Source organism: Toxorhynchites rutilus, chromosome 3, assembly GCF_029784135.1.
Source record: "Toxorhynchites rutilus septentrionalis strain SRP chromosome 3, ASM2978413v1, whole genome shotgun sequence".
Classification (NCBI taxonomy): domain Eukaryota; kingdom Metazoa; phylum Arthropoda; class Insecta; order Diptera; family Culicidae; genus Toxorhynchites; species Toxorhynchites rutilus.
This window is the reverse complement of record NC_073746.1, coordinates 231,380,868-231,401,218: the sequence shown is the minus strand read 5'-3', so window position 1 is coordinate 231,401,218 and position 20,351 is coordinate 231,380,868. Positions and strand designations below refer to the sequence as shown.

General features: G+C 42.4%; 2 protein-coding genes across 4 annotated transcripts in view; one reads left to right on the top strand and one right to left on the bottom strand.

Moving 5' to 3' along the window:
* Positions 1 to 7,623: 7,623 nt before the first annotated feature.
* On the bottom strand, positions 7,624 to 9,152 carry LOC129778699 (pseudouridylate synthase 1 homolog). 2 transcript variants are annotated; one of them, XM_055785767.1, is made up of 2 exons: positions 8,986 to 9,125; positions 7,624 to 8,921 (listed from the first exon to the last, which is right to left on the bottom strand). In XM_055785767.1, exon 2 carries the CDS (start codon positions 8,914 to 8,916, stop codon positions 7,711 to 7,713), a length of 1,206 nt encoding a protein of 401 aa, XP_055641742.1. In that variant the 5' UTR covers positions 8,917 to 8,921; positions 8,986 to 9,125; the 3' UTR covers positions 7,624 to 7,710. The 2 variants fall into 2 exon arrangements, with proteins under 2 accessions (XP_055641742.1, XP_055641741.1); XM_055785766.1 differs by having other exon boundaries at positions 7,625 to 9,152.
* A 1,780-nt stretch (positions 9,153 to 10,932) lies between these two features.
* LOC129772810 (regulator of G-protein signaling loco) overlaps positions 10,933 to 20,351 on the top strand; it is a 112,234-nt gene continuing 102,815 nt past the window's right edge. The window contains exon 1 of one of the 2 annotated variants that reach the window (XR_008742641.1): positions 10,933 to 14,281. Coding sequence is in view for 1 of the 2 variants with exons in the window: in XM_055776287.1 (XP_055632262.1) it covers positions 11,756 to 14,281 (2,526 nt within the window). In the remaining variant the exon portion in view is untranslated. The remainder of the gene's footprint in view (positions 14,282 to 20,351) is intronic. The other variant, XM_055776287.1, reaches the window with a different exon arrangement.

The window sequence follows — 20,351 nt, the reverse complement described above, 5'->3', positions numbered from 1 at the left end:
GATTTTGCGACCGTGGGTCTCCTCCAGATTCTGGTTTAGTGGAATAGCGACATCGATGATGGTGACTTTGCGGTCGCTCTTGTCGTAAACCATTATATCTGGGCGGTTGTGGTGGATCGAGAGGTCGGTCAGAACAGTGCGATCCCAGTACAGCTTGAAACGGTCATTTTCCAGGACAGGTGCAGGCAGGTACCGGTAGTTTGGTACGTTGTCTTCCAGTAGAGCACATTGGAGCGCCAGTTGTCGATGAACAATACGGGCCACGTTGTTGTGGCGCTCGGTGTAGGCTGCGTTGGCCAAAACGGGACAGCCTCCCATAATGTGCTCTATGTTTTCACCTGGTTGATGGCACATCCGGCAAATGTCATCAACGTCTTGATGCCAGACGTACCGCCTGCAGTTTCTCGTCGGCATTATCCTGTCCTGGATGGCTATCATGTCGGCTTCTACTACTGAAGAGAGTTCACCACGCGTTAGCCACAGATTAGATGCGGCCTTGTCGACGTGTGGCCGGTCCAGTTGATGGGGGTGGGCACCATGCACTGCCTTCTGCTTCCAAGCTGCAATCTTCTCCTCCACTGTCTGCAGATTGCAGTTGAGTTGGTACTCCGCTTGCGCCAAGTGCAGAGCGCTGTATCCTCTGTCGGCGGCGCAGACAGCCCGGTATAGCGCGTTTTGGTTGGCGCGTTCTGCGAAGTACTCGCGCAATTGTCGTACCTGGGCAACACACAGTGCAGAAATGTCGACGATTCCAAGTCCCCCTTCTTTGCGTGGTAGTGAAACTCTCTCCAGTGCCGATTGAGGATGGTGCATTCCGGCCTCTTTGAATGCTTTCCTCATCCTCCTCTCAAGGTCCTCTAGGTTAGTTTTGCTCCATTTGACTACACCAAAACTGAAGGTGAGCAGGGGAACCGCGAATGTGTTGATCGCGCGTACCTTGTTCCCCGCGTTGAGGAAAGTCCTCAGGACACAGTTCACTCGACTCAAGAACTTGTCTCGCAGCTCCGTCTTGATGTCGGAGTGGCGAATCCCGGTGAGCTGTCGGAATCCAAGATATTTATAGGATTCGCCACGAACCATGTCTCTTATAAACTCGCCGTCATAGACCTCGTAGCCTCCGGATTCGGTAAGTTGTCCTTTCAGCAGGTGGACACAGCGACACTTGTCGAGGCCGAACTCCATACAGATGTCCCTGCTTATGTCTTCGACAACCCGGATAGCTACACCTAGACGCTGACGTGAATCAGCGTAGACCTTGAGATCGTCCATGTAAAAGGTATGGGTCACTTCTTCGTGGGCGCCGTCGCCATACCTTATTTTATAGCCATGACCGTTTCTATTGAGCGTCCTACTGAGGGGGTTCAGTGCCAGACAAAACCAAAGCGGGCTGAAAGAGTCGCCTTGGAATATCCCCCTCTTTATCTGCAGCGTTCTAGACTGCAACACATTTTCCCCATCACTGAGGTGCAGAGACGTACTCCACTGCCTCATCGCATGCTGCAGGAACCTAACGACGACGGGATCAATTTTGTAGAGCTCCAATACCCGGACGAGAAACGAGTGAGGTATGGAGTCATAAGCCTTCCTGTAATCGATGTAGGCCATACTTAGGTTCCGCTGGTTATATACCGCCTGGCCGACTATGGCTGCGTCGATGATGGCCTGGTCTTTGCAGCCATGCGTATTTTTCCTGCATCCTTTCTGCTCTTCTGCGATGATGTGATGCTGTTCGCAGTGAGCAGAAACTTTGGCGGTAATTATGCTGCTCAGTATTTTGTACAGACTCGATAGGCACGTTATCGGTCTGTACTTTGATGGGTTCAATGTGTTGCTGTCTTTCGGGAGGAGGAAGGTGACGCCACGGGTGGCGAATTCAGGAAGGTTGTGTGGGTCACGTAGCACCTTGTTGAAGCACTCAGCTATCTTTGGATGTGCGACGGTCAGCTTCTTGTGCCAAAAGTTCTGGACACCATCGGGGCCCGGTGCTGCCCAGTTCCTCAGGTACCGCGAGGCTTCGCGGACATCGTTCTCTCCGACGATGATAGCTGGCATCTCTCCAATTTCACCACAACTCTCCTCCTCCCGTCTTAACCACATTTGCCCGTCGCGATGTTCTACTGGGGTCTCCCAAATACCAGCCCAGAAGTTCGTCACATCGCTAATATCTGGCAAACCTTCGCGGTAGTCGGGCTTCTCGTCGCTAATGTGGTCGTAGAACGCTTTCTCGTTATCTCTGAACATCCGATTTTGTTCCTGGCGCTTTGCAGAGTCAGAGTAACGTTTCAGCCGTTTTGTAAGGACGCTCAATTGCTGTACCAGTGTGTCGAGTTTTTCCGTCAGCTGGTGAGCTCCCAGCTGGCGAAGTTCAGTAGGCCGCACGATCACAGCAACTTGGCGACATAATTTCGCCGATCTGCTGCCTCTTTTGTACGCCATCAGTCTTCCAATTGCGGCGCGCTTGTTTAGGATCCGTTGCTCCAATCTCCTTCGCCATGGAGGCTCACGCCTTTCACGGAGATGTTGGAGCAGTCCGCCTCTTGGCCTAATACGGTATCCTAAACTTTTGGCGGTCGCCACAGCAGCACAGTAAACTTTCAGTTGCAGCTCCTCCATGTTCTCAGCATCAACCAAGTGCAGCGGAAGAACGTGCTCGTTCATGAGCTTTACTGCACTTGTCAGCCTGCGGGAATGCTGCAACTTCGGGATCCTGGGGCGCGACAAAGGGTCCGTGTCGCGGAACTGTGAGATCGCCTCGTCGTAATGGAAGACCAGATCGCGTAGTAGTTGTTGATCTGGCTGTGGATCTTCCGGCTCAGGGGGTTGTTGTACTGTGGCCTCCACTGGTGCTGATTCGCGTGCCCCACTCGCGAATGAATTGCTCAGCCGTACTGAACTTCGTCTCGACACATCGCTTGCTCTGCTTGTTCTGGAGCTTAGTTCTCTCTGCACCTGCTGCTTGATCTCGTCGACTTGCGTTTGGGAGAGCATATTGTTGCGTACAATCGCTCTACGCCTCGCGTTCATCGCGTTTTGGTCAAGCCTCCCGACGAACTCTGGATACGCTTCCTCGAACATTGCGAGTATTCGAGGGCGACCGCTCATGTCCGTCTCCAAAGCAGTGCAGATGTAATAGGCGCGGATCACGAATTCATTCATTTCATGTGTCCACATGATCCGTCGCCTAGTAGTACCCACAAGTGTGGACGACTGTCGTCTGACAGTCGCAACACGCCTCGTAGGCGCAGCGTTTCGTTGGTGATGTCGATGGCTGCTGTTTCCGTGTGGCGGTAGCTCTTCGGGTTGAACCCGGCTGGTGGCCCGCTCTTGCACATCGCCCTCCAGCCGCTGGCCGCTCGCTCTTACGCCCGTTCCAGGACCAGCTCCAGTTCGGGGACCCTCCTCGGGCGATCGCATTCTGAGTATTCTTCGTGAACGTAGCTCCATTTTCTGGGTGTATCTCCTTTGCCCGGGAGACAGCGGGTTGGCAAGGCCTCCATGACCCGGGAGGCCTTCCCCGGGAGAGATATAGCGCTCTGACTCGCTCGCACCCCCTCACTTAGCCACTTTCGACACCCGACACCTTTTGTTATTTTTATGTTTTTTGTTTTTATGTTTTTATATTTTATGTTTTTTCTTGAAAGCTGAGGATTTATTACATAACATATCTCGATATCAGATAGGCTTTTTTGTGTTTTTGAGTGACTTTTCAAAGTTAACCGGTCGTCCGTAAAATCATTTTTCCACTCTTATCTAAAAATAATTTTTTGCAAAAATTTATTACATTTGAACTACTGAACTGATTGATATGATCGACATATTAAATTGAAGCCAATAAGCCAATCTTTTTTGAAAAAATATCACACTTACCGGAAAGATAGGATTCTAGTCGCATAGGTCTAGTCTAGTCACATAAGAATATTGAACGAAGACTTAAAACATGTTAAATTTACAAAATAATGACTCTAAAACGAAAAAAACACCTCTCTAGAACCCTCTTTCCAAGTTCAATACTTTTTTCAATATTTTTTCTATTAAAAATCTACCTCATTGGCTTCAATTAGATTTATTGATCATCTGAATCGGTTCAGAGGTTCAAAAGTTATGATTTTTTGAAAAAGTCATTTTTGGGAAAAAGTGGAAAAAATGAGTTTTCGGACAACACTAAAATGGAAATGGACATAAGTTTAGTTTAATAATAATCTATTTGGTTTCTGATACTAATATATTTTATTTCTACCATGCCATGCTCCTGCTATCAAATTTTCGTTTCCTTGTTTTTTTGTTTTCTCCGCTTTTTAAACGAAAAGATATAAATTTTTTTATAATGTCATTCCTTGTTTTTTCACAATGGAATAAAGTGGATGGCAAAACATACATTTCTCCTGCCATTTTCTTCGGCAAATCAGCTTCGTTAGGTTCCAAATGCGATTTCATATTTCGGAATAGAATTTCCATTGCTAAGAAGAAATTAAAAGTCTCATCATTCACTATGCAGATGGGAGAGTTAGAAGCTGTAGCTCGCAAATATGAAAAAAGAGACGGTTGATACAATCTAGGTTGTGTTTTGCTGACTACCAATCTCTTGTTACACTGCTGACATGTTCTTTCCCGCTGAATAATTTTTTTGATGATGAAACCAGCTATATAGAACAACGAATTTTGTTCTGTTCTGTCGAGAAAAGTTTTCGCTTCATCGACGGTGTACTCATAGTCGAATTCAATATTCATATCATCCACATTATCACTAGAATTAGATGAAGCTGAAATTCGATATGATGTCGATGCTGCTTCATTGTCCATCAATTTCTGGGCTGAACATTCTTCACGCCGCTTTGATAGCAAATCTATCAATCCAATAAGATGTTGTTGTGTATCGGCTGTATACGAAGCATTCGGTACTACGGTCATGTATTGCGAAAGAGTCACAATTTTCAAGTAATTGCTGAATTGCAATGGAGTTGGGCGTCGTTGCTTTGCACGAATCAATGAGAAAAGACTCTCCAGACAATCTTGGACGAACCGCGATGTAAATATTTGTGGGTGTCCTTCATGCAAAAGCCGATCTGTCAACCTCACAATTGCATTCGTGGAAACGATTACACTTGTTTGCCATGGTTTCCAATGTCCGTGTCCTACTTGGAGATCATACATTAACCGCACCATGGTCTTCAGATGAGCGATATCCTCGTCATATTTCATAGGATCATTCAAACAAATTTATTTGCTAAAAAAAAATCCCAAATTTGTTTTGGAAACGATTATATTATAGATATGGGTATTTAAAAGACTTATTTTATCCTTTTAAAGCATATTTTTGAGATTGTCTATTTGAAAATATGCAATAATCATTGAATTCGCACCAACCAAATGTTACGATTCATTAAAATAGAAATTTGAAAAATCCGATATTTTATAATATTTGGCAGCTCTGGCATCTTCATGTCATGGCTTCGTTTTTGGACGACGAAGAAGAGTAAGAAGCCAGTTGTCTGGTCTTGTCTTAGATTACACCGATTCAGTTGGGCCGGATTTTGCACCAGTAGGCCGATCCGACCAAACTGTCGGCTGAAAAAAAATTTTTAGTGTGCGGGGGCTCTAATAAGCGTTGTCGGTCCATTCAATGTTTGCGCTACCAAAATCGATCTCTGTTTGAAAGGGCAAATGGGTTTTCAGGTTAAACAACGCACTCCTATATATCTATCTATCTATCTATCTCTATATGAATAAAAATGTAAGACCAAATGTGTTGCTAAGTGCGAATCCCGAAGAAGTAATCGTCCGATTTGAGCCATCTTAATTTTGATGTATTCGTCTCAGTCCGTAGTTCATTGATACGGAGAGGAAAATCGGAAAATTTTCAGAAAACTCTGGAGTAAGGTCGGAAAATTGATATCCCATATGTTTTACATTTACATCATGATAAGCGTTGTCGATCCATTCAATGTTTGCGCTATCGAAATCGATCTTTGTTTGAAAGTGGAAATGGATTTTCAGGTGGAATAATGCATTCCTATCTATCCTATCTGGAAGGCCAAATGTGCCGTCTTCATTTTGTTGTATTTGCTGTATTCTACCCATAGAACGATGTTATGATGAGAAAAAGTTTAAAACTTTGTTCTAAAGAATTCATATCAAAACAATAATTTTAGGCGGGACGAAGTTCGTCGGGTCAGCTAGTTGTTTTAATACAAAGGCATCCCATTCAAAATTACTCTGAATTGTCACTCCTAGACTCACGACTTCATTTGAGAATAAAGTTCTACTATTCTGAAGCGAAATGTTAAGTTTATGAAAACATTTCTGCTACGAGAAATGAATGTTGCTTGCATTTTCTGTGCATTTAGAATCAACAAATTATCATTTGCCCAATCGGCGACATTAACCAAACAAGTATTGATGAGCAATTCAACTTCTTCCTGTTGCATGTTCGCACAACTGAAATAAATTTGGACATCATCAGCGAAAAGATGCACTACACAGTTTCTCAATTTCGAAGGCAAATCATTGATGTACAAGAAAAAAAGTAGACGGCGCCAGTGGTTGTATGGTTAGCGTAACAGCCTCACAATCCGATCGGCCTGGGTTCAATCCCAGCTGGCGTCGTTGGGATTTTCTGAGGCGAAAAATCTCTGGTTACGTCTTCCTTCGGAGCGGAAGTAAAAGAAGTTGGCCCGGCTCATGAGTTGTTGAGTCTGATAGGTAGGAACAGGTGGAGTCGCCTCCCTGATGTCGGTGATTGGCACTAAAGTGGCGGAAATAGGCCGACGAAAAATAAGCGAAGATAAAAAAAAAAAAAAAAAAAGAAAAAAAGTATTGGGCCTAAAACAGATCCTTGTGGAATACCAGAACTTATTGGTAGCATAGAAGAAAAACGATCATAACAGAAAACAGTTTGAAATTTACTAAACAAATAGGAACGAACTGACTGAACAGCTTTTGGACAGAATCTCAACTGGTTTTCAAGTTTTTCAACATAAATTAGCATGATTTATCGTGTCGAATGCTTTCGAAAAATCCAAATGAATCATGCACTTGAAACGCTTATTGGTCTAAGATATGTAAATCTGATACAAATGGTGTGCAAAGATGATGTTTACAATATTTGTAAGTGTTATAATCCAGAAAAGATCTGAATACGTACCAAATAATCGTCTGGTGGTTGATCATAAGCAGTGACGTCGACTGGGGGGGTGCAGAGCGGGCGGACCGCCTCCGGGTGCACGATTTTGGGGGTGCAGAATGAACCGAATTTATATGGAGAAATTGGATAAATATGATTTTTTTCTTTTTCTGGTAGGGGAGAGGGGGTGCAAATCGACTTTTCCGCCACGGATGCCAAAGCTTCACTCGACAACACTGATCATAAGTAAGCTCAAAAGAGGGGCGCATTGACACCAATAGAAGGTAGACTTTCTAAACCTTTAAAACATGTGAATCCGTAAAAATATCCTGTAAAATTAATGTGAATCATGAAAAACACAATTGTTTCTTATATGTTTGGTAATATTTGAATACCTGATTTGACATAGGGGCGCTGAACTAGAGCATTCAAAAAAGTGGACAAATCATAATCGGTTTTTTTACTGGACAAACCAACATCATTTATCCTATACTAAAATAAAACCATCTTTTTACAAAACCTGAGATGTATATTTTGTTTTCTTTTTTTTCCTTGACGTGAAATAACATTCCGCATTTCCCTCGTGAAACTCACTCATCGTCATCGTCGTCAACATTTTTATCTTTACTTTTGCACTCCCTCTGGTCCGATTCTTCTCGTGGTGCATAGCTGTGCATTGGTAGTGTTTCCAACCACTCAAGCATAGAGTTGGTCTTCAACTCCGATTCAACGATCGTTGAGGCGATATGCTTTCTGAAAAACTCCTGAATCACCTCGTCCTCTTTCTGGAAATCCAACGCTTCATGGCAGCCGTCCTCTCCATAACGATTGTTGTACTTCTCGTAATGGATTCGACTCAACACTAAGCCGAGCCCCGGAGCAGTAGGAAATCCATATCTTTCTTCTCCGAAGGCATTCAAAATCGTTTCGGCCGGGGTCAATCCACGAACCACAGCCAACGTCAAGCCAACCATTTTACGAATTTGATGAAGCATAAAACTCTGCCCTTTGATTTTGATCGTGGCAAATTCTATGGTGCTTCCCTCTGGAATGAAGGGATCTTCGCATTCAAAAGACATGATGAATCGCTTAGACGACGGATCGATATATTCTTTGCGACTCGTGAAATTGTGGAAATTTTTAGTGCCTTCGAAGAGTTTCAGCGTTTCGTTCACTTTCTGAAGCCGTTCTTCGGGAAGCTTATAAGTGTGAATGTCTAGTTTTTCATCATTCAAAGCAAACGCTACTGTTGGAAGGGTATAGGTATAAGTCCTTGCGTCACAATTGGACTTTGAATTGAAGCCTTTCGTTACACGTTTAACGGCAAAAACTTTAATCTGTTCTGGTAAATCTTTGTTCAGCGTATCTATATCTAAGTTTTCTGGAAGTTTTATTGAAACTACTTGCGTGGCCGCGGAAACACCTTTATCTGTTCGAGCCGCTCGTTGGAATTGTATTTGTTGCGGTTGGTTGAACGCTTCATCACTGATCCAACCGTTTTTTAGCATCGCTGCTAGCAGATCTTCCTCGATAGTTTTCGTTCCCGGATTTCGCTGCATCCCTTGATAATCTACACCGGAATATCCCATGATAATAACGCATTTACGTTTTTTAACCCGTGATGCCGGATCGAAATTCTTGACAGCTTCCGGATCGGCTGGAGGATCCTCCCATTTTCGCTTCTTGATAGCACCGTTGTACCGCGTTTTCGCATCGTACTGTTGTCGTTTCTGACGGGAACGTTCCTCACTTCTGCCTTTATCTTCGACAATTTTTTGCTCTACCGCTTCGGCCATCTGGGCTATGAATGAAAGTGGTCGAGTTTTAGAGACAGAAATTTGCCGATTAATAACAAGTTTGACTACAGAGCTATAGGCGGGTTTAATAACGATGCCACGGAGGAACGAAAACATCTACAACTTTATTCCGACACTATTAAATTCTGTAGAAGTAAAACGGATTTTCGGGATTTTCAGCAGGTAATCCGTATAATGTTTGTTTACTTTGTGGCACGCGGAAAGTGACATATTATTTTGACAGTACACTCAGAAAAAAAAGTAGAAGGGTGTCTAGCGGCCTGGACGGGAGCTTAAAGTAGGACTTTGATTATTGAGGCTTCTGTTTTCAAATTTTGTTTTTATGACTGTTCACAAATTCGCAAATTCAACTCACTCAATAACCTAATGATGGCCCTGAAAAATCGTTTGTTATATAAACTGTTCAGTTAGTTTAGTCCAGTTCAAACGAGTTATAAGACCTATAGGGGCAGGGAAAATTCGGAACCATCAATCATTAAACATGTCTATTTTCAATAGTTAAAAGTTAAAAAAAAAGTACACTAAAATCTTGTTATTCTCTATTCGTAGATATACAAAAAAGCATTAATGAAACTGTCCCTATAGTATCAATCATTCGTCTGTTTTTCTTTGCTTATTTCATTCGGCTGAATATGAAGAGAAGTCTTCATCTTTCAGTGCATTCTTGAACCTAAGTTATTTGAGCTAGTATGCTTCGTTGAAATTATCCATATCTTAGACATCCCCTGTGGTGGGTGGTTTTATTTCTATCGCCAGATGATGCAGATTAAATATCTGATGACCATGAGTACTTCCTTGTTAAGTTTGTGTGGCTCCTGCAGAAAGCTGAACCCAACGAGTATTATTATTATTAGAATGGCGTTAACGTCCCCTGTGGAACTTTTGCCGTCTCAACGTATGCATTAACTAGCGTCATTTATTAATACTCAGTTGAGATTTCTTAAGCCAAATAACACGCCTGGAATGTATTCCGAGGTGCAAGCCTTAGAATGCGCGCAACCACAGTGCAAGTCGAAGGAAACCAGATTTATGTGATGTTCCTTATCTAAATTTATTTAAATCATTTTTGAAATAGTAGGTGCATGTATGAATCAAACCGAGCTTATTCACCTTATTTAGATTTTTCTCATAAAAAACACATAACGCTTCACATATTGAGGATTGGTTTTGGTTGAGGTGGCACATTTTTCCAGGGTCAAAGCCACAAAAGGAACGCCTTGAAAAGTAACATGTGATGAGGTAAATCAGATTTGGAAAACATAACATTGTTAGTCGTTATCCAGTGGTGGCTCATTTTGCTCAAAAAAAAAAAACAAAATAATTTCAAATGCGAAATAAATCACTGAAACCAAACAAAATATCTGTTTATCTCTCATTGAATATGTGAACAGTTGTTCAAACTGATGATTTGTCGAAGATATCAGGTCGAATATTTTAAATTTCACGGGAAATTCTTTAAATACATCCAAATGGCTACCGTGAGAGAAATTTCTGTTTTATTTATTATTTTTTACATTTGACAGTTTCATGCATAATGAAGCAGCATAATAAAGAAGTATAAATTGGTTTTTAGTTTAATTATCGAAGTTTGAGCACTGGTTCATTTTACCAACCCTGTTATTTTAAATCGCATTTCCCCAGATTTCCCCTATCACTTTTTAATTCATTTTTTCCTTTCCCATTTAACCAAACAACCCCAGTCCCAACCAATCAAATCCGTTAAATCTTTAGTTATTATGAAATTCTTAGTCTTAATCATATGGCAAATAAGTTTTATCTTTAGGTGAAACTCGACTTTGCAAAAGTTATATGATAAGTAATTGAGTCTAATAATTACACGTTATAAAAAGATCAATAAAATTATATTTGGCATCTCTGATCGAAATATCTAAACGCACCCATTTTCCAAAATGTCAAAATGTCTGAGATCTAAGATTTGAAACGGATGATACGCAAAAGAAACAGAAAAACAGTTACGAACACAGAGAAGGACGCGAAAAAATCTCGACTGAACCTTGGGTTGTTTATGTTCCCCAAATGTGTAGTAAATTAGACGTTCAAGTGAAAGTTTTCGAGCCTCGATTAGTGCGACGGGATTCTTTGAGATACGGTTTTCATTGATTCGCAAAAGTTTGCAAGAAATAATGTGATACTATGGCGGCAGATTGCATTAAAAGTTCGAGTGACTTCAACTCGCTAGTAAGCGTCAAACCTACAGCTCGCTGATTGCGTCGCGCAAGGATATACTGCAGCATGGGCGCATTCGTGTGCGTGAGAGTGGAGGCATTCATTTAAGAAAAACAACAATCGCGCATCAGACGCTATTTGGTCTAATCGGAGGATATAAATAGGAATTAGGGACTGATTGGCGCGTTGATTTGAATGTGTTCAAAATGATTTGCCATGTTATGAAATAAGTGAAATTTCGATGTTTAATTAGCTCGTGCATTGCCCCAGCGATTAATTTTAATTTGATGCGGGGTCTCATATTGCTGAATCGTGTGGAGATAATGACAGCTTTCTAGTTACAAACTGTTGCATTTTGCGTTCGACTGTGTGAGTGCTAAATGTAACGAACGAGGGTGCGAGATTCGTACGTATAGTAGAAAGGAATGCAGACTTTAGAGCACAGCATCGCATAGCAAAATAAGTGAATGATCGGAGATCACCTCGGGCGAAAGTACGGCAAGCTGAAGAACGCAAAAATTGTGTGGTGAAATGAAGTTTACATCGCTACAGTTTCTCAGTCTTCATCGATTTTGAAGAAAACACTGATTGATTTTGAGATTTTAGGTCACGTATTGGAACGATCTGAAATATGCACGGTCATCGGAGAAGGAAGAAACGCCCGAATTACGGCATTCGGATGGTGGAGGTTAATCGGGGAATGAACGGATTTGGGTTCACTATTTCGGGGCAGCAGCCATGCATACTTTCGTGCATTGTGAACAATTCTCCAGCAGACTTGGCGGGTCTGAGAGCAGGAGATTTTTTGATATCGGTAAACGGTATGAACGTTTCTAAGTGGCCCCATGAGGCGGTTGTGCAACTCATCGGAAATACGTATGGAGCGATAAAGATGGCCATTGCTGAGAACTATTACTCGGATAGTTCGGACGAAGACATTCTATTTCAAGGAAGTCAGCAGCGAGCACGACCGAAGTATCCGCATTATAAGACAAAAATGAACCGAGCGGCAGCTGTGGGGAAGCAATCGAATGTTGGAGGTAATGTTCCGGTAGAAGATCTGGTAGGCACCTGTGAGGAAGGAACAGCGATAGGAGAAAACGAATCCCCCACGGCATACAATGTTATACATAGTCCCAATGCTAACAACAGCTGTGATATATCCAATGTTAGTGCAATGGTCCGTTCGGTGAATTTTACCCAATCGCACGATGAACCACAAGCTGGTACATCACATACCCATCAGGACCAGGAAATTTCATTGGAATATAAGGCCATCGTTGGGTATCTGGGAACTATAGAAATGCCCAAACAGATTGCCACTAGCTCGAAGCTACAAACAGTGCGAAGTTGCATCAGGAAAATGCGCCAGGAGAAGCGAAACCCAACAACCGTTCTGATGACTATTCTTCCATCCTGCTTGAATCTTATAAACACGAGCAATGCTGTGATTGCAAAGTATTCTGCAGTTCGATTGAACTACGTGAGTAGCAGTAGTGAGAGTGATAATCGTTATTTTGGCCTGGTGACATCTGCGATTTACGCAGATGGGCTCATGTGTGAGAATTCGGATATACTAAACCAACGAAAGGATGTGATCATATCAAACAGTTGCCATGTTTTTGCCATTGATTCGAAACTGGTGGAGCATTCTGTTCACCTGGATAAGGCTGATATTTTTAAAATCATGTGCACAAAAGATCCTATCTCCAATCTTTGCTTGGAATTTCCCTGCAGTTCAGAGTATATAGTGAATTTAATCCGAAGCATGTACAATTTAAAAGCTCCTATTAAACCCGAATGTACCTCCTACGGCAAACCTCCCGTCGCTAGGAGCCTCAATCTGGAACAAGCGATGCGTGTTTGCCATCGAGGATTGAACGATCCGCGGTTGAATTCAAGAGCAATGGATGATCCCCATGATCTGTTGATTTCGAACTCTCCTCAACCCAGCAATCACAGTGAGATAACGACAACATCCAGTAATTCTGACTCAGGCATTGGCTTCCATAACGATTGCCGCAACATCGCCGACCGTATCCTGGTGGTGGACTTTCCGGGAATTCCAAATCAGATCAGCAATGTTCGAGCTCACTTTAGGAAGTCCCATCCGTTTGGACCCACGTCCTGCCGGCCAGTTGGCATAATAAATGAAATTCCCCCCAAGTTGGATCCGATTCGAAATATTCGCTCCACAAGTGGGCCACATATTTTCCACGGGAAATCTAAATCAGCAGATTATAACATTCCCTCCACCTCCGGATTGGACCGATTGACCGTGAGGGCGCGTCCCGATCCTAAATCATTCGTTTCTGACCGTTCGCCTAGCAAAGACAACGCGCTGAACAGCATCAACGATGCTCAATGCTCAATGAAAAACGAACAGGCATACTCGGACTTACCACAGCTGGATAGTTGGACCATCGGCAAAGTTGTGGATGATCTAGGAAATGTTGTCCAAGAACGCCCGGTCGATGTGCCGAAGCTGGAGGAATCTTTTCTGGATCTGGAGCGATACAACAGCGAAAATGTAAAAAATACTCTCTTGGTGGCACGATCATGCGACGACATGATAATGTCCATCGAAAAAGAGAGCTGCGAATCGAAGATTCAACTCTCGGTTGATGACATAAGTCTGATGATGAAAAAATCTAGTGCTTCTGGGCAAGAGGAGCATGTGTTCCTTCAACCCTCAAAACCGGTGAAACGTTCGAAGAAGGCTTGCTCGCATAAAATCAGCAAACAAAATTGTGCCGCGGATGACATCTCGGTGGGGTCGAACCGATCCTCGCAGAACGGTGGTGACAAACTGATGTCGTACAAGCTCAGCCCGAAAGTGTTCGGTCTCGCGAGACCAATTTCGATGAGTTTTGAGAACATTTCCACCTCGATGAATGATATCGATACGGGAAAAGCTTCCAAGGATGATAAGGACGAGCACTCGGGCGAGAAGAGAAGCCGGTCATCGAGGAGGCTGAGCGGTGGGTTCTCAGCAATCTGGGGAAGCCTACAGGAGCTTAGGATGGGACCGAAGCATGAAGATAGTGCAGTGTTGGTGGAGCAAATTGAAAAAGATACCAAGAAGAAGGAGAGGCGATTGAGCAGTTTCAAGATGCTGGAAGGGACCTACAGTGAACCGGATCTTCGATACGATGAGGTGAGAATTATTTATTTGTATTGTAATCATTCCTGCCCATAATACGTTATTACTTGCTTTTTCACATTCATTCTCGTTCGTAGTAATTAAAGCTTGATTTAGAATTCGGAAAAAAATTTCCCGTTACAGATAATTCTGGCCAAAACATCACCGGACTATTGTGAGCTTTAATAAACGGAAGAATACGTTACTGCAGACACTTTTCCCTTTACATTTACGAGTCCATTGTCATGTTTATGACGAGAACCTTGGTTTTATGTGTACAGCTGCAAATCCTTTGCCAAATCAAGAACTTCCTGGCAAATAACGAAAGGAATTTTATCAGCGGAAATGAACTCAAATTCGCTATTGAATTCTTCTCTGACAGTAGCCTGGGAGCTGTCCAAAATCTCCACGTACGTTTCGTCATCCATCATGCATCCTTCGTACTTCGTCACAACCTTGTTGTACAAATTTTGTGTGCGTCTTTTGGGCACCAGATTTTATTTCAGCGTCATGCGTCATCATTTGGTCGGCTTCGACATCGGCAGAAACACAGTTCTATTCTGCCGATGTCGAAGTCCAAGATTCCCGGGCTTGCCTTAATTGTTTTCAACACCTTCAACCTGGTATACCTTCCGATCATAAGCTCATTACGATGCGTCCTCAGATTCATCCGCACAACGGTACGGTTGTACACACCTAACATGCCGGGGGTTCGGGTTCGATTTCCTTTCTGGTCGGGGGAATTTTTCGCCAAAGAAATTTCCTCCGACTAGCACTGTGATTCTAGAGCTTGCCACTCAGAATACATTCAAGGCGTGTTAATTGGCATCGAAATCTCAATTATTTTTTTATTTTTTTTTATTTATTTATTTAAATGTTTCACATGACGTAAGACAAAGTCTTTTTTCTGTCAATAACGATTTTTACAAAGCATTTACATAAGTTCTAGCAAACATTATTATTTTTAAAGGTTTATTAACCTAATCTCTGTTGAAATAATCTAGTGCAGCCTTTTTGTACAATGTTTCCGACTGTATTCGTTTAAGTTCCATGGGTTGCGCGTTCCAATAAACCACTCCTCTCACAAAAAATGACTCACCATATAAAGCAGAACGATGTGATGGGACCGCGAAGTTGAGCGAGCGACGTCCTTGGAGCAGCCTCAGCTTTCGGACAAGATTGAAGGGTTCATTACGGTGAATAATTCTCCACAGTTGCAGACATGTCCTCATTTCATAGAAACGACGGAAAGGACATCCGAGTAGATTCCTCTGAAGGTTCCGAACAGACGTGAAACGATTCAAATTGTATACGTAACGGCAACAATCATTTAAGGCAACTTCCAATTTTGACATCATAGCCATACTCATGCTAAGGTGGATGACATCACCAAGAATAAAGTGTGACAATATTAGCGACTTAAAAAGCAGGAGTTTCGTATGCTGAGGGAGATCTGACGTGGTTGCACGCAATGTACGTAGGCCAGCATACACTTTACCACATTGGGTGGATACTGCTTTGTCCCAGCTGAGATTCCTTTGAAAAATAATGCCCAGATTGTTCACGTGTTCTACAAACTGGATGTAATTCCCTTCGACGACAAGCGATGGATGATCTGAATCCATATACTGGTTAGTACCGAATAAAATCGCTTTGGTTTTTGTATGATTTATGCGTAACGAATTCCTTGAAGCCCAATTTACTACTCGTTGAAGATCATCGTTTAACCGCGCCACTGCAGTTGAAACGTCAGGATGAGAAAAGTACAGTTGCACATCATCTGCGAACATTTGGACTCGACAGTATCTCAATATTCCGGGTAGGTCATCAATGTATGTAGAGAACAACAAAGGTCCAAGCACTGATCCTTGCGGAACCCCAGAGGTAACGGAAACTGCAGCGGAAGAGATATGGTTACAATATACAATTTGCGTTCTCCCGGCCAAATACGACTTCATGAGGCCAACAGCAGATGATGAGAAATGGAAGCGCTCATGTAGCTTATGCAAGAGTCGACAATGAGATATTGTGTCGAAAGCTTTGCTGAAATCAATCAGCAGTAAAGCCACCTTATCCTTTCTGTCAATCATTCCAGCAATATCGTCATAAACACGAAGCAACGCAGTTTTTACACCATGACCACGCCGGAAACCCGCTTGGTCATCATTTAGTAGATTCATCGATGTAAAATAGGTACTGATTTGTTGCTTCAGTACCTTCTCCAAAACCTTAGACAAAACACTCAACAAGCTGATAGGGCGGAGGTTTTCGACAGAGTTTAGATGTTTCTTCTTTCTCAGAGGGATTATTTTGGCGCACTTCCAAGCCTCCGGGAATGTCAATGTCTTAATGATCATGTTGTAGAGGTGCACAATGTGATCGATGATGAGTGGAAGAATTATTTTAAGAAATTTGGTGGGAATCTCGTCGGTTCCAACAGCATTTGACTTGACTTCACAAAACGCATTCAACACTTCGTGCGCTGCAATTTGTTGGAAAGAGAATCCACCGACAGGTTGTGGTCTTCGGGTTTCGTAACTGTCAGCATTGTCGATAGTGAATTGACCGGCAAAATGATGATTTATCATGTTTGGATCGAAAGAACAATCTTCTTGATCTTGCACCTTCCCAATACCAAGACCTCTCACCATCTTCCACAGGTTCATTGTTGAGCCAGCAACCACAATATTTCGATTGATGTGCTCCGATTTGACACGTCGAACAAGAGCATTTGTCCTATTTCTTAGCTGCGTATATATTTGCTTTTTTCCATCCTTATATTCCATGGGAGCAGTCCTCCAGTCACTATAAGCCATGTCTCTCTCTACGATTGCCTTACGTATAGCATCATTAAACCAAGTATTGTAATGCTGGCGATGTCGGACAGTCCGTAGTGGGATACACGAGTCATGGACGGACATAATACTACTGTTGAAGTATTCAGTAAGTTGATTGACGTCGTTAATATTGCGGAAGATGTCCCAAGAAATTCCATTGATGCTATCTCGCAGTAAATTTGGGTCGAAATTTACATAGTCTCGGTAGGTTTCCACGGAATGTTGATCAATAGCACACGTGTTGATGTTACACGAGCAGAAAATGAGATCGTGTTTAGACAGGCCAGGCACGGACACTTGTTGAAAGGTGGTTACTACATCTGGTCGGTTAGTGACAAGCAAGTCCAGTTGAGAGCAACCATCATCATAGAAATGAGTTGGCTCGGTGCCTAATACAGTCATGGTATACGTTGTGAATATTTCTTCTAGGCGTTCTTTTCTGGTACTTCTTCGTAACCAATCAGTGTTAAGATCTCCGGTAAGCACGCAATGCTCATAAGTTGATAATAAGGTTGCCAATTCACACTGCATAAAAGTTGAAACATCATTGTCCGGCGGGTTGTAGATCGCGGCGACCAACATTACAGCACCGCTTATTTTAAGCTCCACAGCCAGGCATTCCGTTTTGCATATCGACGAAGCAGTCAGATTCGTAGAATAAACCGTTTTGGAAAGGATATTTTCACGAATATAGATGGCAATTCCACCACCCCTTTTGTACGCCCGATCGTTCCGTACGAGACGGTAACCAGGTATAGAAACGGCTTGGTCAGGAATGGAATTATTTAGCCATGTTTCCGAGAAGCAAGCGACGGATACCTTGGAGTCATACAACATTAGTTTGACTTCTTCAAACTTACAGAATCGTCGTGCACAAAGACTTTGAACGTTGGCATGGCATATGTTGAATTTGTTTGCCTTGAGTATGGTGTTCATAACAACTCTGGGAATCGTGTGTAGTGAGAGTGTGTGATTACTTAAGGATGACATCAGGTAACGTGAGGGAAACAATGTACATGGATAGGCTGCATTCTAATGATAGTCTCCATACTTTACATATAGTTCCAGTATACAAACAAATTTCTTTAGTGCAAATTACATACAATCTCCACTTTAACAAACAATAACAAGTATACATGTAGCTCTAGTTAATTCAAATTTGCATTAATTGATCGATAGATGAAACTGACAGGTACGGACTATCAGCATTTTTCTTCACTTGTACAATTCCTAGTTTCGTCGAGACTGCGACCAGTTTATTTTCTCGACGCAACTTCAATGCAGCACGCTTTATTGTCCTCGCATTCACAGTTAAATTCTCGTTAATATAGATGCGACGATCCGATGAAATTCCGATGTGCCGCAGCTTCAAATTACGCTTAGCCAAGTACTTCGAGTAAAATTCATCCCTTAAGCATGTCACAGAAAATTGCAGTAGGATAAAACATTCATTGCCGTCAGAAAGATTTCTTGAACGTAGACGTTTACAGTGTATATGGGGCACCTTGTCTTTATCGAAGCCAATTTCTTCCGCAATACAATGTAAGTAATTACGTAGATTCTCGTTGGTGATATACGGGATACCTGCTGCAATCAATTCTGCTCTGTTCTCCAAACGCTGGACACTCTCAGTGGCATTATCGACTCGAGTGTTGAGTACCTTGCGCTCATTATCACAGGAAGTTTTCAATGAGTTGAAGTTCTGCTCCATCGCCATAATCTGCTTCTGAAGATCTTCTTTGATGTCGTCAAGTTTCGAGTTAAGCTCAGCTTTCGAGGCATCTATAAGCTGGTTTGTTTCGTCGAAACGTTTAGAGAGCATTGCAACTGCGCTTTCCAAGGTGCATCCAGAGCTACCTGCCGGACAGGCATAAAGCTTCTGGCTTCTAGTTGACATCGTTGTTTACGAACAGATGTAGACAGAAAAATAATCCCACAGTAGATCGTAATAGAATTTCACAGTAGACCGTAATAGGACAATGGATAAGTGCTGTCGGTGGTATTGAAAACTCTTTAAGCGTTCTTTCAGCATTCGATGATTAATATTTTATATCTGAGCACAGATGCACATATTAGAGAGTATAAAACTTTGTAATGTCCACACGCTATTTAAACTGCATAATTAACGCAATTTGATTCTACGGAAACGACGTTGTATACTTATAATACTGTTTGTTTTCAGCAGTCTATTCGCGCTTGTTGTGTGCTGCAGGCATAGTTGCCAGAATCTACTAAGTACTAATAAAAATTGCTCAAGTAATACTACGTTGAGACGGCGAAGTTCCTCTAGGAACCATAGTTCCATTTAAGGAGAAGAAGAATAAAATATTTATCAGAGATGTATCACTTTTGCTCTGGGAGTATTATCGCAAAAAACAGATTTTTCCGTGATTACCTTCCTGATAGCAATACAATTTTTTAATGTTGCTACATACACACTGCATTTCATAACGTTAGGAATTTTTGTTTTATCATTACTCACCGTCGTTCAAGCAATATCGTAGTATTGTAGCCAACTGACAATTCCTAGAAATATCAGTGGTTTCGTTGATCATAACTGCACCGAAATCAGCCTGTTTCACTTCCCGCGCGATCTGTTCTAGCATGGTGGATCCAACAATTTCCACCAACTCATTCTGAATTGTTGCAGATGTTCCAGAAAATACTGCCGTGGCATTTTTGAAGTCAGAAAACGACATATCTTTCGTAGCCAGAAAGTTACACATGTCCATGTCCATGTCCATAAAGTAGCGTGACCGGGTGACACCCAGGACGGGTTGGAGAGGTTTCACCCCTCCATAAAACTTAGTAAATCAAACTTATCTAAACAAGAAACGTATTTATTATAATATTAGATAGGACGAACTAGAAATCACAAAGTCTTCGCGCGTTGGTCATTGGGACTGACAGTTACAATAATAAAATATGGTTTATTTGTGGATGTCGCAATGTGACTCAAATAAATCTATCACTAATCTTATCTAATATCTTTGGGAGCTGAGACCGACATTGATATTGTACAAGTGTTTCCCGTTAAGGGCGCTTTCTCTCTCTTATTGCGGGCTCGAAGTAGTGTGCATCAATACGGTACGGTACGGGGCTCACCATATAAAACATGTCTGACCCATCGTTGAGGGTGCACCCGTGGCCGAGTGGTTAGCGTCTCACATTATCATGCCGGGTGTTCGGGTTCGATTCCCGTTCTGGCCGGAGGATTTTTCGTCAAAGAAATTTCCTTCGACTTGCAC